The 20,433-nt window shown below is 43.3% G+C and overlaps 1 protein-coding gene across 6 annotated transcripts in view; it reads left to right on the top strand.

Annotated features, from left to right (window-relative positions):
• CHL1 (cell adhesion molecule L1 like) overlaps positions 1 to 20,433 on the top strand; it is a 143,599-nt gene that overhangs the window by 78,373 nt on the left and 44,793 nt on the right. For all 6 annotated transcript variants that reach the window (XM_064453446.1, XM_064453447.1, XM_064453443.1 and 3 more), the window contains 5 exons: positions 4,539 to 4,728; positions 6,754 to 6,859; positions 8,464 to 8,654; positions 17,355 to 17,477; positions 18,568 to 18,738. In XM_064453446.1, coding sequence (XP_064309516.1) covers positions 4,638 to 4,728; positions 6,754 to 6,859; positions 8,464 to 8,654; positions 17,355 to 17,477; positions 18,568 to 18,738 — 682 coding nt within the window. In that variant the 5' untranslated portion in view covers positions 4,539 to 4,637. The remainder of the gene's footprint in view (positions 1 to 4,538; positions 4,729 to 6,753; positions 6,860 to 8,463; positions 8,655 to 17,354; positions 17,478 to 18,567; positions 18,739 to 20,433) is intronic.

Raw genomic sequence — 20,433 nt, 5'->3', positions numbered from 1 at the left:
CTGGCTGTGTCTGGGATTTTTTCCTTCTTCTGTGATTGTAATCGAGAATGAGTGAGAGTAGTTAATTAAACTCCCGTGCCACATAGTCACTTGACTTGCAACATAAGGTGTAATTAAATAACAAAATTTTTGTTTCTTATACAAGGAAACAATTTTTTTTGAGAGTTTTGTTCTGTTATTCTGTAACCGGGGCCACATGGAAGGCTGTAATTTCTAATTGCTGATTACTTTCATTTAACAATTCTGTTATGTATATGTCACTGAGAAATTAGATATGATTCTAGCTAATGAAAAGGTCAGCACAGAAATGTGCCAGTGTTAAGCTGTGGGAATCCAGTGCTTTCATGAATATTTGTGCTGTACAGGACTTATACAAGGACTAAATCTTCCATATTTTAAGGGGAAACCAAATAGCTGAGAGTGATGCCATATTTAGTAGTGCAATATAATGTCTCTTGGAAGCAGTAGACCAGTAATCTGGGAATTTTGGCTGTCATCCTGCTACTATTTATGAGCAATCTTAATGTAGTAATTACATATAGGGAAAATTGTTCACTAGGTTGATGAGATAAATGGAAATTTAATTTTTTTTTCTTGTTTGGTTGTCCAATATTTTTATTACATGCTTCTGGAAGCAATGGTATATAATAAAAGATTCTGGAACTGCATTGCTCCTTAGAAATACTGATATTTTGAGAGATTTGCTCGCTGTAAGTTAAAGACATCTCATTAAACAAACAAATGAGCTGTCCTTAGAGCAATCAGTATTTACTATTAACTGAACAGCACAGTAGATAATGAATTGCAGGTAAGGAACTACAGATAAGTATTTGTAGTGAATTCAAATTACTTGACTTAAGCCTGAGGCGGAGAAAAGCGAACATAAAGATAGAAACGGAGGGAGGAGGGATCGTAAATGTAACATTTGTTGTAGTGTACATGTTCATTTATTGTGCCGGGGAAAGGTTTTCTTCAGTAATCTTTTGCCCCCTCCCCGGTGCCAGGGATGCTGCAGCCAACTCCTCGAGAACAGAGGAGGATGTGGGATTCCTGGGGAAAAGCAGGGGTCCAAAGCAAGCTCTGAGCCTGACCCAGCACACTGGCTGGGAGAGCAGAGCTGAGGGCTTCACCAAGGTCAAGATTTCACAAGTTACTCTGGGGCACTTCCTAGACCCCAGGAGAGGGTTGCGCTCCGGCACCAGTGAGACCAAAACCTGCCCGTAGGTGCCAGGCACCTGCGCAGCTACCTCATTTATTTCTTCAGATTACTTAAGCAGTTAAACTGTTCATTTGCTAGGAACGGGCAGAGGATGAGAATTTTTGGTTTGGAGTTTAATCATCATAGGAGCGAAAGCTCAGGCTGCCTGATGTTTGGGTATGCAGCTGTGTTTAAGGCTGGGACGGACAGGGTGTCTGGAGGATGCCTGATGTTGCTCATTTAGGAAGGGGCTTGGGATTGTTTGGGTGCTGGAGGCGAGAGGGAAGGTGGGTGATTTCATCAGGGACTCTGCAGCTTCAGCTGGGCTGTGGGCCTGAGGCTCGGCAGGAAAGCCGAACGCGTGGCAGCCATACGAAACACCTAACGCTTGGCAGCCCTGTCTATACATCACCTTAAATAAGGTTAATCGCTTGACACGGGTCTCCTTGCGGGGAGGACGCACGTCTCGACCTGTCCGTCTGCTGGGCACCGGCACTGTCCAGAACAGGGCACAGAAGAGCGGCCAGCTGAGCGGGGCACGTCAGGGGAGATGTGCAGTAAGCGTCGCCCTTCCACAACAACCGCTGTCGCAACCAGCCCAGCCAGGATCACACCTCTGCTACTACATTAAGGGTGATGTATATCACGTATGAACAGGACACTTATCTTGCCAGACAGTTATCACCAGGTAAATACCTCCGCAAAGATACTGGTGCTTCATTCGTGTCACACCGGGATTGTAGCTCGTGGAAACAGCCACAGAGTAAAACGGCAGAGGTTAAATGCAGCTGCAGGGAGATTTCCAAGTGGCCCTTGGAAGTATCCGATTGCTGTGCACAAGTCCAGTGCCATCGGTCCGGAAGAGCTCGCTGCTTCCAAATGCTGGTGCTGTCGGCCCCCTGCATTAGTATTCAACACAGGGAAGAAGAGCGAGGCGCTAGACAGACCGACTAATTACAGCAGCCTGCAGAGGCAAGTCGTGCCGTGCCACATGATAAAGGATATCCTTTTTATTTAGTACATTTCTTCATTTCTCTCTGTCGCTTTATTAAAAAAGGAAGAAAGAAAGTGTGAGCTAATGGGTTGGGTTGAAGAATCAAGCTGTTTTCCTGTTTTTTCTTGAATTTAATCTGAATCTATATGATGCTTCGTAACATTTGTATAAAAAGAAAGTTCCTACTCCTCAGTCTGCACCCTTAGCAAGCTTCACACCTTCTGTAATCTTAGCTCCCCATCCTCTGGCTGTCATCCTGATGCGGGCGGCTCTGGTCCCGAGAGCTGTCAGCAGATGGGGAGAGACGAGGGCTTCGCTACCACGAACGTACCGTCTGCAAGCAGCAACGCAGGTCAGATTTTCATGCGCCGAAATTGCGGGCTGCGTGGCTAGAGGGTTTGCTGCCAGAGCATCTGTTTTATCATCGATGACACAGATAGATCTGGAACTGAGTGTCTGCCAGGACCAGGTAAGGCAGGGCAGGAGAGCCCGGTCCTGCAGGGGCAGGCAGCGGCTGGCTGGGGCTGCCCCGTGGCTGTGGGTCGTGTGTACCCCCCCGTGCTGTGATACAGCCCAGATTTTATTGGACTGAGGTCTCAAAGTGTCTACTGCTCACAAGTCAGAGCTAGGAGAAATAAAACTGAGGGAAATAGCGGCTGCCACAAACAGAACTTACTGGTCTTGCCCAATCCTGCCTGATTTGCACCCAGATACAACGTGGGGGTGGTAGGTCAGCCAGCGGGTCCCCATCCCCTCCAGTGACCTCTGTGCCATCCCCCTCTGTGGAGCAAGGCACTAAGCAGATTAGTCAGCTTCTTCCATCAGCAAACACTTGGTGCCTAAGATACTTATAATACATCTGTTTTTAGCCTCATTTCTAAAGAAATGAGGCTTATGTGATTACAGTGTCTGTCTCTTGTCCCCTTGTTGGCCAATTTCAATCTTCACCCAGGGATTTTGGTCCCAAAGACATTAACTTCCAGAAAGTTGTCATGAACTGGTGACCGAGCGAACAGGAATTGTCCTGCTAATGCCGCTGGAGAAAGGGCCACAGCACGAGCTGTCGCGCATCTCCGAGAGCCGATGCGGGAGGGAGCACGCCGGGTAGAAGGGAAATCTCTGCCTCATGCCTGGTTTTGTACAGGTCCGGCCAAGCAGCCATCAGGAGCAAAGCACCACGGACTGGAGGGTGCGGGCTGCGCGGCTCGCTGCTGTCTCTGCCCCAGCTGCAGCCAGCTGTGCCGGGCAAGGGCGAGCATCCCCAGGTCCCGCCTCGTGCCTGCCCCCGCATGCCAACTGCTCTCGGTGATCCCGGGATTGCTTTTCTGATCCGTGGATTAACCGGGTGGCATGTGCAAAGATACAAGAGCTGCGCGCGAGCCAGGCTTAGTCTGCAAATGTACTGCCGTGGTCGTACAGCTCTGCTTGTGGGCTCAGCGGCTTGAATCAGAGCTTGCCATGCTGCGCAGGGCCGGGCTGCGGGTGGGTTGGTCCCTACCTTGTCTTGAAAATTGCTCTTGCAAAATCATCTTGGCAACCGAGGTCTAAATCCTCTTGAGACTGATGTCCTCTAAGTGCTATGTGTTAGAAGCTGCACAGGTACGAAACGTGTTTTGTACCGCCTGATATTTCGCTGAGATGCTGTGAACGATGCTGAAGTCTGAAATCCTCCCTACACCCATGTTTGTAGAATTGTCTCCCCTTTACTCCTCTGTGAATTACACTTAAATGCTCATTAGAGCTGAGTGTGTCTCCTTTTGGCAGCCGCCTGGCATTTTTGCCTCACAGTGCAGAACCTAAGGATGTGTAATGGATTGTGTAAAACCTATGTAGAGTAGTTCTGAGGTTATGGAGGAAAAGCAAAGGTTTTGTGTTCTGGTCCTTATTAATGAACCGAACTACATTGTCTCCTTTTTTAAACATAAACCAAAGATGAAAGACAAATGAGATTTATGAACAAGGCCATTAGCGTACCAAATTTCTCTCATTAGATGTGTTACATTACTTTCCAACTTACACAACTCTCATTAGAAAAATTTATGAGCTGGAATGATTACAAATATACCGTCTTTTAAACCATCCCTACTTTTAATTGCAAAACAAAAAGTAATTATACTTCTGTGCCGTAATGGATTTGTACTTTTGCGCGTGTATTTTTTTTTTTGTTAGAAATGTAATAGAGGACCTTCCCGAAGCTAGGGAGCGGGGGAGAGCGAAGAGGAAATTGTACCACTTAGAGCAATTTGCAATTTAGCTGCAAATGCTGAAGCACTGCTTTAATTTAGTAACCTTGTTAGAGCCAAGTTAATATTGCAAGCTAATATGGCTGTTTCTTCTCCTCGCTAGGCTTTCAATTTCACATCCTTACATCTGATTTGAAGTGACGGTGAGAGGAAACATAAGGTATCTCTCGTTCTGTTTGGACTCCTTGTTTACAGAAGAGTGATGGAGATGCTATTAAGCACAAAAGGCATCACCATATGCCTGTTTTTCTTTATATTGAGTTTGGCAGCAGCAATTGAAATACCATTATCAGGTGAGTTTTAGCTATTTACTGAACACCTTGCTGGCTTGTTTTGGTATCCCCCCTTTTTTTTTTTTCTGTTGTTTTTAACCTTTCCCCAAAGGGAAAAATATTAAATCCTGCTTTTCAGTTGTTCCATTTCGAATTTAATTCTGCTAGAACGTGGCCTTCGGGAAATTCAGATGTGATAAAAATGTAAGCTACTTTGTTTGGACCTGTTTAAATGTAGCAGTAAACTTATCTAATAAGATATATCTGTGTTTGCTGTCCAACACACCGCTTAGCTCCGAGGGTTTGGTTTTGTCCTTCACATAAATTCCTCATTTTGGCTCTGAATCTCCCTGAAGCTTGTTTGATGTACATATACCCTTGCTTACTTGTCTTGCAACCTGCTGTTTCAGTCTGAAAAAGGAGCAGGTGTATGTCTCAGGGCGTACATTGGTCCCCAGAGAAGTATTTCCTATGCCTTACACACCGCCCTGGGGAGCACCTCCTTTATCCCTCTCTGCCTACGATGCATTCAAACTGCCTGTTTTACACGGTTGGTGTGGTTTCAGGACACGTGTAAAATATGGGATGAGGCTCAGAGGGGACAATCCAATGAAAGCCAGTGGACCCCACTGCCTGGACTACAGCCCAGACCTCCCAAGCTTTGTGTTTTTCAAATATAAATGGACAAGAGGATTACAAACTACAGGGTGGTTTTTTTTTTTTTTGGGGGGGGGTAAATAAAAACCACGACAAAGCAAAACTCAACAATATTGGGTTTTAAATGATTTATGGTGGGGATAAATAAATAAATCAATACATAAACTTAAGGAAAAAGAAATGTGGGCTCTTTGCAGGGCTTTGCGTGCTGCAGGCTCAGAGCAGGACTCAGAGCAGTCTGGGGCTATCGCGTGGACCTGCTGTGAGCTGTTAGCACTCTGGTGTCTGCCAATAGCCCTGGCTGCAAAGGAGAAGGCAATCAAGTAGGTTTATAACATATTTTTCTAAAGCTATCCAAACTTCTTTAACAGCATTTGGAAGTAGAAATTTTTCAGAGGAAGGTACCGCAGTGGTTCCTCATGTTTAAATAAAGCAAAAGCGGAGCTGTGCCTGTAAAGTGCAGGACAAACTGCTTGGGCAGCCACTGCTTTTAAGTACCTGCACTGGGGAACCATCTAGCCCTTAATTTCCTTTAATGAATCATTTTATATTTTAATAAAAAGGAATTATGTCTGATCAGTGAAGCTGGTGGGCTTGGAAGTGCTCAGCTTTGAGACCACATGGTATGGCAAGGCCCCACGTTTCGCTCCAGCTTTGAGCTTCCTGGATTTAAAAGAGAAACCAAAGAGCGTGTTAATTTTCTTCCTGGCTGTTTATAACAATGTGATGATCCTATTATCCCCAGCTCCACCGCGGGGAGCGTTCTCCCTCGTGCAGCTCTGTTACACAGACTCTCTCAACACTTTAATTCCCTTAGGAAAAAAAAAAAAAGTTAGTGAAACATCACTGCATGACCGTGTGGCTGGTAACAGCTCTTCCCATGCTGTACCCTGGAGGGGGTGTTAAGTCACCTCTGCAGTCCATGGATCTCCTGGCAATTCTATCCAGGATGGAGACACCAGTTTGCTACTTCATGTGTGTGCCTCTGTGTTTGGATTAAAAAGCCACTTATTGCCTTCACCACTGAATAAATGTCCCAGTCCACACACCCGTGCTTTGGCTTCAGCTTTAGCATGGCCCCAGCTCTCCTCTGCCCTGGATGGGCTGGTCATACAGGGAAGCGCGCACCGGTGGTGCCCCTGAGCGGCTGGCCGAGCACAGCCGGTGCTGTCAAGCCCTCCTCTGCCTGCTGAGGCCATGACAGCGTTCAGTTTTGGGAGGAGAGAGTAGCGTCGATGCCAGGAAGATGATGATCATCATCCTTTTCCTTAAGGCAAGCCTCACTTCGCAGGAGTAAGACAATCCTGGCGCCGTCCCTTTCAAAGGAAGGACCGGAGCGGAGCGCAATTTTGCTTAAACGGCATTTTAACCCGGTACCTCTTTGTTCAGTTGTGCAGCTTCCAACAATCACGGAGCAATCTCACACCCAGGTTGCCTACCCTTTTGATGAGGACTTTACAATTAAATGTGAAGCTAGAGGAAACCCACAGCCCACGTGAGTACCGCTTTCGCTTGGAGAAGCCAGCAGACATTGAGTTTGCTTTTAGCCTTTGCCAAACACTGCTCTGTTTTTGAGGAGGGGAGGAATAGCTGCCGGGCAGTAACCTGCTCATCGTCATCGCAAAGCGAGGTTGAGGTTTGGGTTTCTATTTAGGCCATTCAGGTTTTGTTGCTCGATCTCTGGCACTCAGTGAACAGATATCAACATGCCTTTTTCTTGCTGGGAGATGTTCCGCTTCTCTAGCATGTGCTACGTCCGCCCCGCCATTTGAAAGAGCTTGTCCGGGCTGTGCTGCAAAAGATGGGAGGTGTGTAGCGGTAATCACAGGGTCCCAGCTGTTCTGCCTCTTCCACAACCACCCTGAAAATACCAAGCACATTAAAAGGTGTATTCAGAGATCACATTTGCATTTGATCAGATGCCTTGTCTGTACCTCACATCATCATGGCCGTGGTGATGGTAAAAATATACACATAAGGAGTTATTTAAGTAAATATCCAAAGATAAGCTTTATGTCTTTTACACAAATGAGAAAAAGAAAAAAGAATTTTTTTTAATTGAAATGCAATTAAAAACATGTATTAATAACATAATAAAAGCACCTCCTGGGACTTTTGCCACTGCAAGGTGTATGGGCTAAATTAATAGCTGGTTTGTATGTCATTTTTAGTCTTTAATTCTTCTTTTCTTTTTTCTCCGCAACAGAATTTAAACTTGTGTAAACTAAGCAATTGTTATTTTTATATCAAGATGATCCGGTCAGTTTTAATTGGGCTCTGAATGGAGATTTGTAGTTTTCCTTTGTTTCACTGTTTGTCAACTGATCAAAGAAAAGTTTTCTGGTATATTTAAATGTATGTGATGGAGATGGTTAGGCGATAGCACCCATATGCCTCTCCATACAGTCACGAGTGAAGTGCCAAAACATACATTTCTATTACCTGTGTTTTATTCTCTTAAAACATTGCAAAACATTGAAAAAGGTATGTGTTCCACTGAACATGTTATACTGTAATTTCAAGCTGTCTCTGCTTTTGAATCAGTTTAGCCCAATTTCAAGCCATCTGAGAGCTCCAGATATGTAAACTACGACCAATACGTCAACATTCACCAAAATCATACCCCAGTAGCATCAAACCTACAGGTGATTCTATGTCAAGACCAGGAGAAACTCAGTGGAGTCATCTCGGTTTCTCCTGGGTCCAGCCGTGGTATCTCCTGTCGATCCTTGCCAGTCAAAAGTACCAACTCTCCTATAGACACGGCCTTTTCGCAGACCTCTAGCTCCTTTCACTGTGTGGCTCTTGCTTTCGGAGATGTTCTCCCTCATTTACGACCCTTGCCTAAGCTTTGTACTCTTACTTCATGTCCCAGTCTGTTATCCAAAAGCGAAGTGTCCAGCAGAAGAGACGTGCCCAGCAGCTAACACGAGCCGTAGTAGCACAGCGGTCATTTTGCCATTCAACCCTCCGGTCCTACATCAAGCTTTTCCTTTTAGTTTAATAGCACGCTATTGGACCCGTATTTACCACCGGTTTTGCACCATAGTGCTGTCTGTTCTGTGACTTGTCCTTTGTAACACTTGCGTTACTTTTCAGCTTTAACTGGACTAAGGATGGAAAACCGTTCGATTTATTATCTGACCCGAGGATAGTTGCGACTAACAACTCTGGAACGTTTGTGATTCAAAATCGAGGCATCATCACTAATTTTCAAGGGAAATATCGTTGCTTTGCATCTAATGTGCTGGGAACTGCCATGTCAGAAGAAATTGAACTAATTGTTCCAAGTAAGGGCTTTTGCTTTGCTTTTGTGGTGTTTTTTTTTTTTGTCTGTTTGTTTTTGTTTTCTTTTTTGAGATGAAAACCAGTGTTTCCTCAAATTAAATGGAGAAGAACTAGCAACTAATGGGGTATGTGTAAAACATGCATTGTTTGTTATTCAGTGAATACTGGAAGGAAAAAAATTTGAGTGCTTCCCGGAATCATTTAATTTCATGCCTGGTTTTGAGGACAGAAATCTAAAGGACCAAGTCTGAATGCAGGGGTTCAGACAATACCACTGGACTACCAAGCTCTTACAGGTTTCCAAGTGCTGATCCTGACCCTCCTTACAAATTCAATTAAGACAAACACAACTAGGTAGATTATGAATATGTTTTCCTGGATATATTAATTTGGAAAACATTTAGAGTTTACTTTTGCTTTCTGAGTATCATGTGCCCCGCTTTGCCTCTAAAGGGTGGGTTAGTGGGTAGATCAGTACAAACTTTTTAATAGCCATCTCAGGAGAGCTGGATGTTCAATGACAGAAAACTATTATTTGCTTTGATTTGACTATTTAAATGCCTTTATAAAACACTTGCTTTGCCTTTGCCATAAACCCCATAAGAATTATTTTCTGATTTGTATTTGGTTAGAGCTACTATTTGCTCTTTTGATGCTTCCACTTCAAATATGTTTCTCTTTCTGTAAAGAAGAAAGCATAAATATTGATGAGAGTTGGAGTCTAGTAAATTCTCTACCTAATCTGGGCAGGGACAATTTGTTTCTGATCTAATGCTAGTGCAGACCATGGAAATACAGAAATTAAAATAATTGGAGAGATAAAAATAGCAGAAAAATGGCAGAGTAGCCATCTTACAGTTATTGAAAGTAAAGTTATTGAAAAAAATTGACTGTTCATGAAAGACAGAAATAATGGCTTAGATGAGGAAATAGCCTTAGAAATGTATTAAAAATTAAAAATGTAGTGGGCATTAAAGGACTAGGAAGTCATCATCAGAGAAAACAAAATTGGTTTGAGTCAAATCACTTCGGGGAAGCGTCGTAAAAGACACGTGATGAGTTTGGGGAAACTCCTGAGCTGAAGTTGGAGTGATCTCTCTAACCGTGGAGAAATTTAATTGCTAAAGAATTAGGAATCATGTGATGCTTTCACTTTCCAAACATCTTACTGGAAGGCAAATGCTGTTAAGAGTCATAAGACTGTAATATTTCAGCTTGACAAGCATGACTGAGTGCCCAGAAATTGGGAGGACAATATGGTCTCCATCTCACAGCACGGAACATGAAATCAGAAGCTGGGGGGAAGGATGGGAGAAAGGGCAGTTTATTACCACAAAACAGCAACCGATGCAAATTTTTGAAAGCTCAAGGGGAAGTGATCCAACCAGCTGGGAGTTCATTAGTTTGATGTCAGTAGCGTTCAGGGTTTGGTATAAATACTTACCGGGAGAACGTTAAAGACCTGGGACTGAATGGAAAATGAGCTCAAAACTGTAGTAGCGATCCTAGAAATGTGTCTTTCCGTCATTAGCACAGATGAAGGGCAAAGAAGAAATGGGTGATTTTGAGGATCAGGGTTATAAGAGTTGGAAGAAATTTACTGATTCAAAGTTCAAGGTCGTGATTAGGGCAATACATTTAAGCCCAGGTAGTTTGGAAGTAACACAGACCAATGAAGATACAATTAGTCATAAATTCAGCATTGAAATATATGACATTAGAAGAGGAAAATTTGAGGCAGAACCTTCCTAGTGGGAGCAGGAAGGGCGAGAGACTTCACTGGACGCATGACGGAGCAGGGTGAGAACACGAAGCAGAGTGGGCGATGTAGCTGAGCAGCACAGACGAAGGGGAGAATCGGCAAGTGCCGTGGAGTTTTTGTTCAGACTAGATCCTGCATTTCGAGGTTCCTACAATATTTTGTTATCAAGGGATCTGAAAGCACTTTGCACACGTGGAACTGGTGTGTCCACACAGGGGACACGTCTCCACAGTCTTCTCAGCCTTTGCAGTGAAAGAAGGTGGCCACCTGACCACAAAAACCTACTTCTAGCAGGTCAGCGCAGATGAAACAGGCTATGAGAAACATGCGTAATAATTTTTGCCATGTTTTTATCATAGGAGATAATCCTGAGAAGTATTTTAGGCACAGCCGGGGTGGGAGAGTTGTGGCACTGCGGTCACATTGCAAGTCGTACACATCGCAGGGACTGGGAGAGTTCCTGGGAGAGGGTTCCTAAGGATGCCATGTAAATGTATTGTGATGAGTGTTCCCCATGAAAGACAGGATTTATTTTCCTTCCAGCCAGTTTTATAGATTTTTTTTTTCCTTGGGAAATTTATTTCACGTTGCACTGTACTGCATAGTATTCCCTAGTGCAGCAGCTTGGTGTTTGGTGAGGACTTACCGAGACTGCATTTGTTCCTAAACGTTTAGTCTCTACCAGCCTGCGGGTGCTTTAGGGGAAGAGCATTCCTTTGCAGAGAACTGCACAAAGTTTTGGGACGGTAATTGAAGTTTATTGACCTAACGGTGTAGGTTGGCTCCACAGGTAGGGCAGTGCAGCTGATGCCAACGGGAATTTCCGGCAGGAACTGGAGAGCGATGCAGTTACTCAGAGATTTAGACAAGGCATAATTATTTGCTGGGGAGTCTGGCCAGGGCAGTGGGGTTAATACGACTTCTCTTAAGCAAAGTGTCTCAGACTCATTAATTTTCAGAGGAGTTCAAGACCTTAGTGTCGTGTTTCAGTGAAGGTGTATCACCTCCAGCAGCAGAATATTTTGGTACTCCGTTGCTACTGAACTAAAAACGATGCTTAAAAATGGAAAAAAACCCAAGAATGAGTTGATTGTTGAATCTGTACTCAGGGCAGATAATTTTTGCTTTTAATGAAAAATTGTCTCTACTAGCTTGAGTAGACATTAAATATACTGGGGGTAGTTAGCGACAAATTAACTGAAGTTACAAGCATGTGGTTGTTATCAAATGCGAGAGGAATTTTAGTGCTAATACATGCAAAGTCCTAAACCAGAAAATAAATAAATGGTACAAATAATACATTAGAGAGATTTACCCAGCTCCCCCACCTTTTAAGGCACATTTACTTTTATTCATACTCTTCTGCCATAAATTCTTTCATTTAATGGTGCAATGTAGATGCTGCAAATCAAATCGGGATTCAGAGACTAATAGAAGACACCTTTGATTTTCTAAAGTCCTGTATAGTCTACAACTGTGCTCAAGTGAAAGGGAGCTCCTGGTGCACAGATCCGCCGTGAATTAGGCAATCACTGACACAGAAGGGTTTGGGATAAATTGCCTCTATTCACCCGCAAGTTTTGAAGCAGAGACTGGTACATGTGAGATCACTATGTGCATTCATGATAATGATGCAGAGGTGGCAGTGCTTTGCCAGCTGTATTCAAGTAAAATGTAAGCTACTTGGCAAGTTACTATGCCAAGGAAGGGAAGAAAAACCCAGCAAGTCAGAGTAGGCCAGTTTTTTTTCATAAATTACATTTACACTGCAGAAGGAGAATACTGGGTCTGGAAGGAAAGTAAGGTTGCTGCTGAAAAGGAGAACAAAAGACTGTTTACTCACAGTAGTCATTCCAGGAAAGCAATAGAAATGTCAGCAGAACTGATCATTAAATGTCACCTACATAATGAAAATACCACACCTCCCCCGTATATGATGACATTAAGGAGAGTGGGGAAGAATGGGGTCTGAGGATCTCTATATGTTCGCATTGTTTACAAAGTCCAGATCGGCACAAGATACATGCAGCATGAGAATGAATTTAAATGGTGAGAACATAGACCTCAGCTACCCTCCTCCTGTATTTAGGGAATCTGTTGCTTGAGTTAGTGAGTAGGCTCAAAGCCAGAGGAAGAAGTACGGTTTAAACTTCTTTAATTAACTGTAGTGTAAAAGGCTCTTCATGGTAGAGTGCATTAAGGTTTATGCTCAGTATTTCTAAAGCTGTTTCTCTAAAAGGCTGAAGATCTGAGGATGGAAACATAGCCTAAACGTTAAATTGTCCACTAGCACACTATGCTACGCCAATGACGTTAGTTCTCGCATTCCCAAAGAAAGCAAAACCTGTATGAATATTCAAAAAGCCCAGAACTGAATATTGAGAGATCATTAAAAGATATCGACCCGATACTGAAATAGGAGGCCTCAGTAACACACTTTGTAGAGGTGTTCAGTACAGCCTTTTTGGAAGAGAAAACAAAAGAGGGTAACTCACCAAGACTTTGCAGGTGGTGGGAATAAAATTCAAACCTCTTACCTCCTAAGCCAGTGTCCTATACCTTCGACAACTTTTCTGGCTATCTAAATCGTAGGGATCGCTCTGACTGTTGCCAATGGCCATCATTTTGGAAAGGTGTCTAGAGAGAGATTTACACTGAAAAAAAGACTGTCGCTGATTCCATCACAGAAGCTTCTTTGAGAGTGAGTGGACTGACAGCCAGGCTTTCCTAACTTTTTCAATTTAATGCAGCAATTAAAAAATCCATAAATAAGCAGGATCATATCTCATAAACAGTTCAAAGGCTGCAATGAAAATTGCAGATTTAACTACTGCATATACTACATGGATCAGAATATCAACTGATTAACTGAGATGAGTTCTGGAAGCTGCCCAAGCTGAGTTTGATACAACTCATGTGGCTGGTGACTGGAAGACATGTTTATGAGTCTTTGATATCTTGGGCTGTTCACTGCACGAGATATAGATCTGTATAACAAATCGGTCAGCTACTAATTAAAGTGCCTGAAGAGCTGGGAATTTCCAGGATGTAAAAATTTCTTGTTTCCGTTTTCCTTCACTTTTTAAGAATTTATTTGCGTGGAAGAACTTAAGAATACCCATCTATCTAGCCCAGGACACATCTCCAACGGCCTCCACGGAGAAGGTTATAAAAACAGACCTATTGTATAGTGATGTTTTCCTACAGTAGCTTCCAAAAATGTTTGCTAATTGCTGATTTAACGTAATGAGTTGAATCCCATTTTACACCAGATAGTGGTAGAAACCAGACACAGGCTTCTCAAGGACTTCTACAGTTACCTGGCGAAACCTTTGTCCTTCAGTTCAGTTTCTCAACACTTTACCCAGGAACATGTAAAATATCAGATTGAATGGGCTTCATTATCCTGTAAACTGGTATAAATTCCATATTTGATACAGTCATAGCTGTGTGGAGTCAGCAGTAGGACAAAAACTAAGCCGTAGGACAAAGCGTGCTAATAGGTACCTGAGTAAACCCGAAGCAATCCTGCTGGGGACTGGAGCACCCCAACCCTGGTTGCTGTATTTCTGAGTCTATACTGCTAAACTCAAATTCAGGTTTTATATTGCATTGTATTGGTCTCCCTCCTCTTTGCTTTTCGTTGAGATACTGCATTTTCTGAACCAATAAGAAGTAGGAGGGAGGGACCCAGCCTGCTTTTTGCAATTGCTCTCAGCCAGCCTAATTTGCCAGTGGTGTTGTAGCCTAATCTCAAGTACAGTTCAGCCATTAAACTTTGAGTCACCCCAGGGGTTAACCAGAGCCTGGTTCCTTGCACAAATTATTCTGGACACTGATAATCTTCCATTCCCATGGTTTACACACTGTCAAAACACTGTGATTCTGGCTTTTGAGTGCTGTACAGCATTCACAGTATAGCCTTGTCAGGAAATAATACTTTGGCAGTGAAGCTTTTCCCAAGACTGTTTTGAGAGCTTTATATGTCATGGTGGGCTTTTAGGCGATGTCTCCATAACAGACGTCAGGTGTGCGGTTTTTCATCTTCCCTGTGGCTGTTTCATACGTGCCACTTGATTGCTTGTGTCGCGAGAGCCATCCTGCCGGCACTTCAGCAAGCCTTTCTCAGAGTCGTTAAATAATGTTGTTCTCCCCTGTGTTATGGATATGTGAGAGGTAGCACTTGGAGCTACGCTGGATTCTCTGTCCCCTCTCATTATATCTGTGTGTGGGGAATTGCATGAAAGATTGGCGTGACAGTTTTAATGGTATCGCTGCAAAGAGATCAATTGGTTGTAAATTTGACAGTGTCCATGTGCTGCATTGATAACTCCATACAGTATTAAACACTTTCCTGATAACAATTCATCTTGTAGGATACTTTTGAGCTGAATTCCGCTGTGATAGTTTCTGTGATCAGCCACAAATCAGTAGTGATTGGTTCTGGAATATCCTCTAATTAAGATGGAGGAACACTGCAAAAAAAAAAATTCCTACATATACATACTGAAGACAAATGTACAAGAGCCAAATCTAATGTGATATTAGCTTCTTGGTTTTAATAAATCTCCTTGTGCAGAATTCAGAAGCAGCTATTTTTCTAGGCTTTGAGACCTATGGGACCCCAGCAAGAAAATATGCTTGTCAGGTTTGGTTCAGGAATTTATCGTGAAAGTTGAGTTTTCCTCCCTTGCAAAACTGCAAGGGTTCAAAACACTTCAACTTCTGTGTTGAGGGGAAAATCAATTTTTTCCTGTGTTTTTCACAATGAACAAAGTGAAACAAAAGAGCATGGAGGAGCCCGAAAGCCCCAACCACCTGTAGTTCAAGTACATGTTAGAAATGGTGGTCACTGGGGTTCAAGTCGCCGTTCCCCCATTGGGGACCGAAGGCAGCCATCTGGGCCATGCACTGGGGATGAACGCCTGTGCTGCCAGCAAATGGCACCGAGACCATGATTTTTTGCTGTCTCCTGGTGGAAATTGCTACCTTTTTGTGTAATTCTGTAATTATTTGCTACAGAAATTGACTGAGAAGACCAGTGGTTATGGCACCCAACTGAGGTGTTGGAGACCTGGATTTAGTTGTGCCAAATGAAGCAGAAAATGAGTTTGAACAAGAGTTTCCAGTGTCCTAGAAGATCTCACTGTTAGTCTACTTGATGGTTTCTTTGGTTGTCTTAGTTAGAAATCCCTTATCCTTCACCTGATCCAGCTTTCTTAATGTTTTGCTGAGAGCGATGTGCTTTTGGAATAAATAAGCTTTAGATCTACAAAGCGGCTTTTTTTCTACTGGAAAATGTTCCACCTCTCCAGCAACCAGTAGATGTATTTTCCAGTGCCTGAAGGCTGTAGGCTATTGAAAATATTGGAGTTTAGTATACAGTTTCCTTCATTATCTGAAATTTCACCTACCTAGTGGGTAATGCTCATTAGCTCCATTTTGCCCCTCCTAAGAATTCCTAATGTGTTAATAATCCTCCTGGAGATAAAAATCTACGCAGAGTCTGCATTCAGGCAATCAGCTTTATCGCGATTGCTTCTTTGCTATGTTTACTCTTCCTACAATGTATAAAGTCTCCTCAGAGTCCTGGCCTTGCCTTTCTTACCCTTCCTCCTTCGGTGTGACTCCTGCGATGGGACACTGCAGGTATCCCGTGGAGCCACCGGACCACTGACGCTTCAAATTGTTTATTTGCTATTGGAGTTCCCTGTCATAACTTGAACACCGGGTTGGCAATTTTTGCTGTGCCAGTTTATTCTGCACAGCCAGGATGCTTTCATTCCTTAGCGCGTTAATTGCTGTTAATTTTGCTGTTTAATGCAGTTCCCTGAACTGAAACTTTCGCTAGTTTGAACTTGCCTAGAATGAAAGCAGAAAACAGCGTCAGCCCTGAAACTCTCTTAGCTAAATTCGTTTAAGGAGTGGTTACATTTTGCAGACTAATTTCTTCAATAATCTCTGAGCTGCAGCCTCCCAGTGCTTGGCTGGGTTTGGGCTCCAGCCCAGCTCTGCTCCCCCTCTGCTGGATGCGCTCCGGTTGCATTTTGGGCTGCCGAGGCTGGCCAGGATGCCCAGGTTTGCCAAGTGTCGTTCAGGCTTTGAACAGTCTGCTGGCATCAGTGCTGATGCTGTAGGTGAATAAACAAGTCCTTGAGCCATTAATTATTTAATCGATATTTAAGCCCAAATAGTGCAGCCTTTGTGCAACCCTGTGTATTCTCGTGTGCAAATCCTGTCTCTGCATCCTGAAGGACAAGCTTGCTGGGGAAGGTTTTACACCTGAGGGGGTGAGGAGGCAATATAGTCTTTAAACCAGACTTCTGCTCCCTCTGATTCTGGAGATGGATAAGAACTGGGACAGCTCCAGGCACAAGGCAGAAGAGCTGGCTGCTGTCTGTCCTCACCTGCATTGACTTGCAGTGGCTTCTTGGGAACCACCTTTTAGCCAAGACTTCCGAGAACATACTGTGCTCCCAGGCCGGTTTCTGATCTCCCAGGAACAGCCTGGGACCCGTCAGTGCACGGTCCTTTACGCCGATCTTAGCCCCGCGCTTCGGTTCTGTGTGGCTTTGAGGTGTCCCTTCCGGACAGCGCAAATAAATGGACTCTAGAAAGCTTTTGAAAATAAATGCATTAAAATGAAGCCTAAGAAAAGCTCATGGACATCACAGGCTGCACCTCCGTTCACTTGCCTGACTTTCAGTACTGTGGTCTGTGCACTTTAAGAATGAAGAATGCTGGCAGAGATTTCTTACTCTTAGTAAAAAGCGTTGTTAATCTGTGTCACTTTGTAAATAATAGTAGTAGTAACCAAAGGCAGAGACTGTCAAGGGTGATGCTCAAGTAAATATCTTATCAACAGTTATATTAAGGGGGAAACAAAGGGCAAAACTTCAAAAGGTAACAATAAAAGAGGAACTTCTTTGGTTTTGTACAGGTGTACCAAAATTCCCAAAAGAAAAAATTGAGCCCCTTGACGTGGAGCATGGTGACTCTGTGATTTTGCACTGTAACCCCCCAAAGGGCATCCCGCCTTTGCATATCTATTGGATGAATATTGGTAAGTAAACAATTTTTACACGATTCATAATAGGAGACTCAAAACATTTGTCTTCTAGAGCAGTTTCATTACAGATTCATAATTGATGGGAATGGTAATTGTGCAAGTGCTTAGGAAAAAGATCTGGATATTGAAAAACAAAATTGAAAAATGGAGAACGGAGATCTGTTTTTACATAACACAAAGTTAAATTGTAGAGTGCATTGACACAACATGTTATTAAATATGAGATATCAGAAAGCTTGCATATCAGTGAATGAGTCTACCAGTAACCGGGACTGCTGCATTTACAGAAGAGAGGATAAAATGTGTCAATATATTATTTCTGTCATTACTATTTTCCTCTTTTCATAAACTAATGGTTGATTTATAATACTAAGAAAAAAAAAATCTGTCAGGTGTGTATAATCAGCTCCTTGTGGGTTTCTGCCACATTATTCTTCAGCATTTGTGTTCTGCAGGATTTTCTGGCTCTTGGGAAGCAAAATAACTCAGATTGCCTCCATGCCAGGAAGGGTTTGTTTCTGATGCTGACCAAGTCCTTCCAGAGACAGGGTGCCAGATTAAACCTCTGATCTTACAAGGCAGCCTCTCTGCTCCTGACATAGGTATTTAGCCCGGACCTGCATTTGGCCGGATCAACAACGAGACAGTACGGCAACCTTAGCTCACGCTAATGCGCCCCTGCTGTAACCTGGAGTTAGGGAAGCGCAAAGTGCTTGGGAGACTGGCCGCGGGGGGCGGCTGTAAACGGTGACCTCCGTAGCATCGCTGCACTTCTAGCAGGGTGCTGGAAATTTCCTTTGGCCTGAGCAGAATTTTTTTTAATTATCACTTTTTTCCTTATCAATTATTTTTCATCTACTTTACATACAAATATATTATTATATAGAATATGTTTATTGCCGATTATCAATCGCATGTCGAATATTGGTAAATAACCCATTGGTTATGCTGGGCCTTCTGCCTCTTTTGCATCAAAGTTGCGTTCGGTATCTGGAAGCCAACAGACGACAGGACAGCATTAGTAGTCATACTGGTGAAACAGCTCAGTATCATTACCATATCATAATTATTTTTTTCTTGCTAGATTTGCAGCACATTCCGCAAGATGAAAGGGTCTCCATGAGCCTTAAGGGAGATCTCTACTTTGCAAATGTGGAAGAAAATGACAGCCGAAGTGATTATTGTTGCTTTGCAGCATTTCCAAGGCTGAGGACGATTGTACAGAAAATGCCAATGACGCTGAAGGTTTCCCGTTGTAAGTCTGTGGATGAGTAGTTTCTCGCTCTCTATTGTTGTTTTCCCTCTTTTTTCTTTTCTAACTCCCTAGGCATCAGCGAATGTAGATGTGCGTCCTGTGTCTCTGGTTTGATTGTCTCTGAAGAAAATGCAACTTACTGGGCTTAATCCTGCATTATTAACCTTACTCTAAGGGCTAAATTCAACTTACAACAGCTTTTTGCAGCTGTCGGGCCCCAAAGGTGCCTCCTGTTCTCCCCGCAGTGAAAGCCAGTGATGTACTAGGGAAAATCTGTTTCTCTTGCAGTCCAGTGGATCACCGATGGGTCTTGAGGACGTCATGTGTCCACCTCCTCCCTGGGCCCAGGCCTGGTTTGGTCGGGATGCAGCGATGCAATTGGGAAGGATGGGGCTTTCCAGGTCTTTGCAGGCTTCCTTGAGCATAAATAGTGACACTCAATGCACTTTCCATTTCCGTAATGAAATGTTGAGTAGGGAACATCACATTGTATTTATTTTGACATCTCTGTATTCCTGTAGGCTGTGAGGGTCTTATACAAAAGATGATTTCAGGGAATGCCCCTGCATCTGAATCTCCCTGGGGCACGCTGGGTTTGCTGTCCCATTGCCATACACGTGCATATGCTCAGTGTATGCTTAACACCGTGGTATCAAACTGCTAATTCAAGCTCTGTAAAGCCACCGAATACAAGCAGCGTGCAGGTATCGATGTCAGAAACAGAGGAAAAGAATAGAAATATCCGAGAAAAAAAAAAAAGCAGCCTTCTAGGGCACATTCTCAGCTGTGATAAATCAGCAAAGCCCAACAGAAGCCCATGGAACTAAGGCAGCTCGTACCAGCTGGAGATCCATCCCGCTTTGCTTGAATCTCTTTTGGCTGTAATAGCTTCTGGTATCACTTGTACCACTAGCTGAGGCTGCCTGTGCTTTAATATCAGTCTTCTGTTTCACTAATACTTCTGACCTTTTGGGCTTATGCAGCCCAGAAAGCCAAGGAGATTTTTCTTCATGAATGAAAGCCTAGTATTTAATATATGATTTTGAGAGTTTTCTCATTGGGATAAAAAGATAAAGGATTAGTAGTGGGTTTGTATATCTTAATACTTGCTTAAACCATATCTTAGGATAATAATGTGAGACAAATATCAAAAAGAATGGTTGCTCTCCGTAGCTTTTCTAATGGGTCCAGCCTCCCCCCCCGCAGCTTATGGAAATGGGAGGTGGGGTTTGACTGGGGGGCTGCTGATAGCCCTGGCAGCGGCCCAGCAAAACACTTCAGTGCGTGCACCTTCCACCGAGGCCACGAGGCTGGGTGCAGGCGAAACCTGAGGCTCGTACTTAAAGGCTTTTGTAAACTCAGCTTGAGACTGCCCACTCCTCTCCGTGCCAAGTCCATGTTGAGGGACTGTATAAAAGAAAAACAATACGTAGAGAAATGTAGGCAATAAGAAAAAAGAGGCTGGATAAATTTTATAAAATTTCTTTATAGTGGATACTTAGGGCTCAATGAATTTTTTTTATTATACTAGGTAGCTAGGACGGAGTAATGCTTATATCACCCCTGGATTTTCTTTGTATTTTCAGAAATTTGTTGTTCGTCTGTTGCTTTACGTTACATTTTCCTTTGTTTCTTTCTTTTATGGCAGAAATTGGGGGGGGCATGTTTTTGTTTTGGTTGATTTATAGTTTCTTT

Source organism: Phalacrocorax carbo, chromosome 6 (genome assembly GCF_963921805.1).
Source record: "Phalacrocorax carbo chromosome 6, bPhaCar2.1, whole genome shotgun sequence".
Lineage (NCBI taxonomy): Eukaryota > Metazoa > Chordata > Aves > Suliformes > Phalacrocoracidae > Phalacrocorax > Phalacrocorax carbo.
The sequence above is the reverse complement of the archived record's forward strand: the minus strand, read 5'-3'. Positions and strand labels throughout refer to the sequence as shown.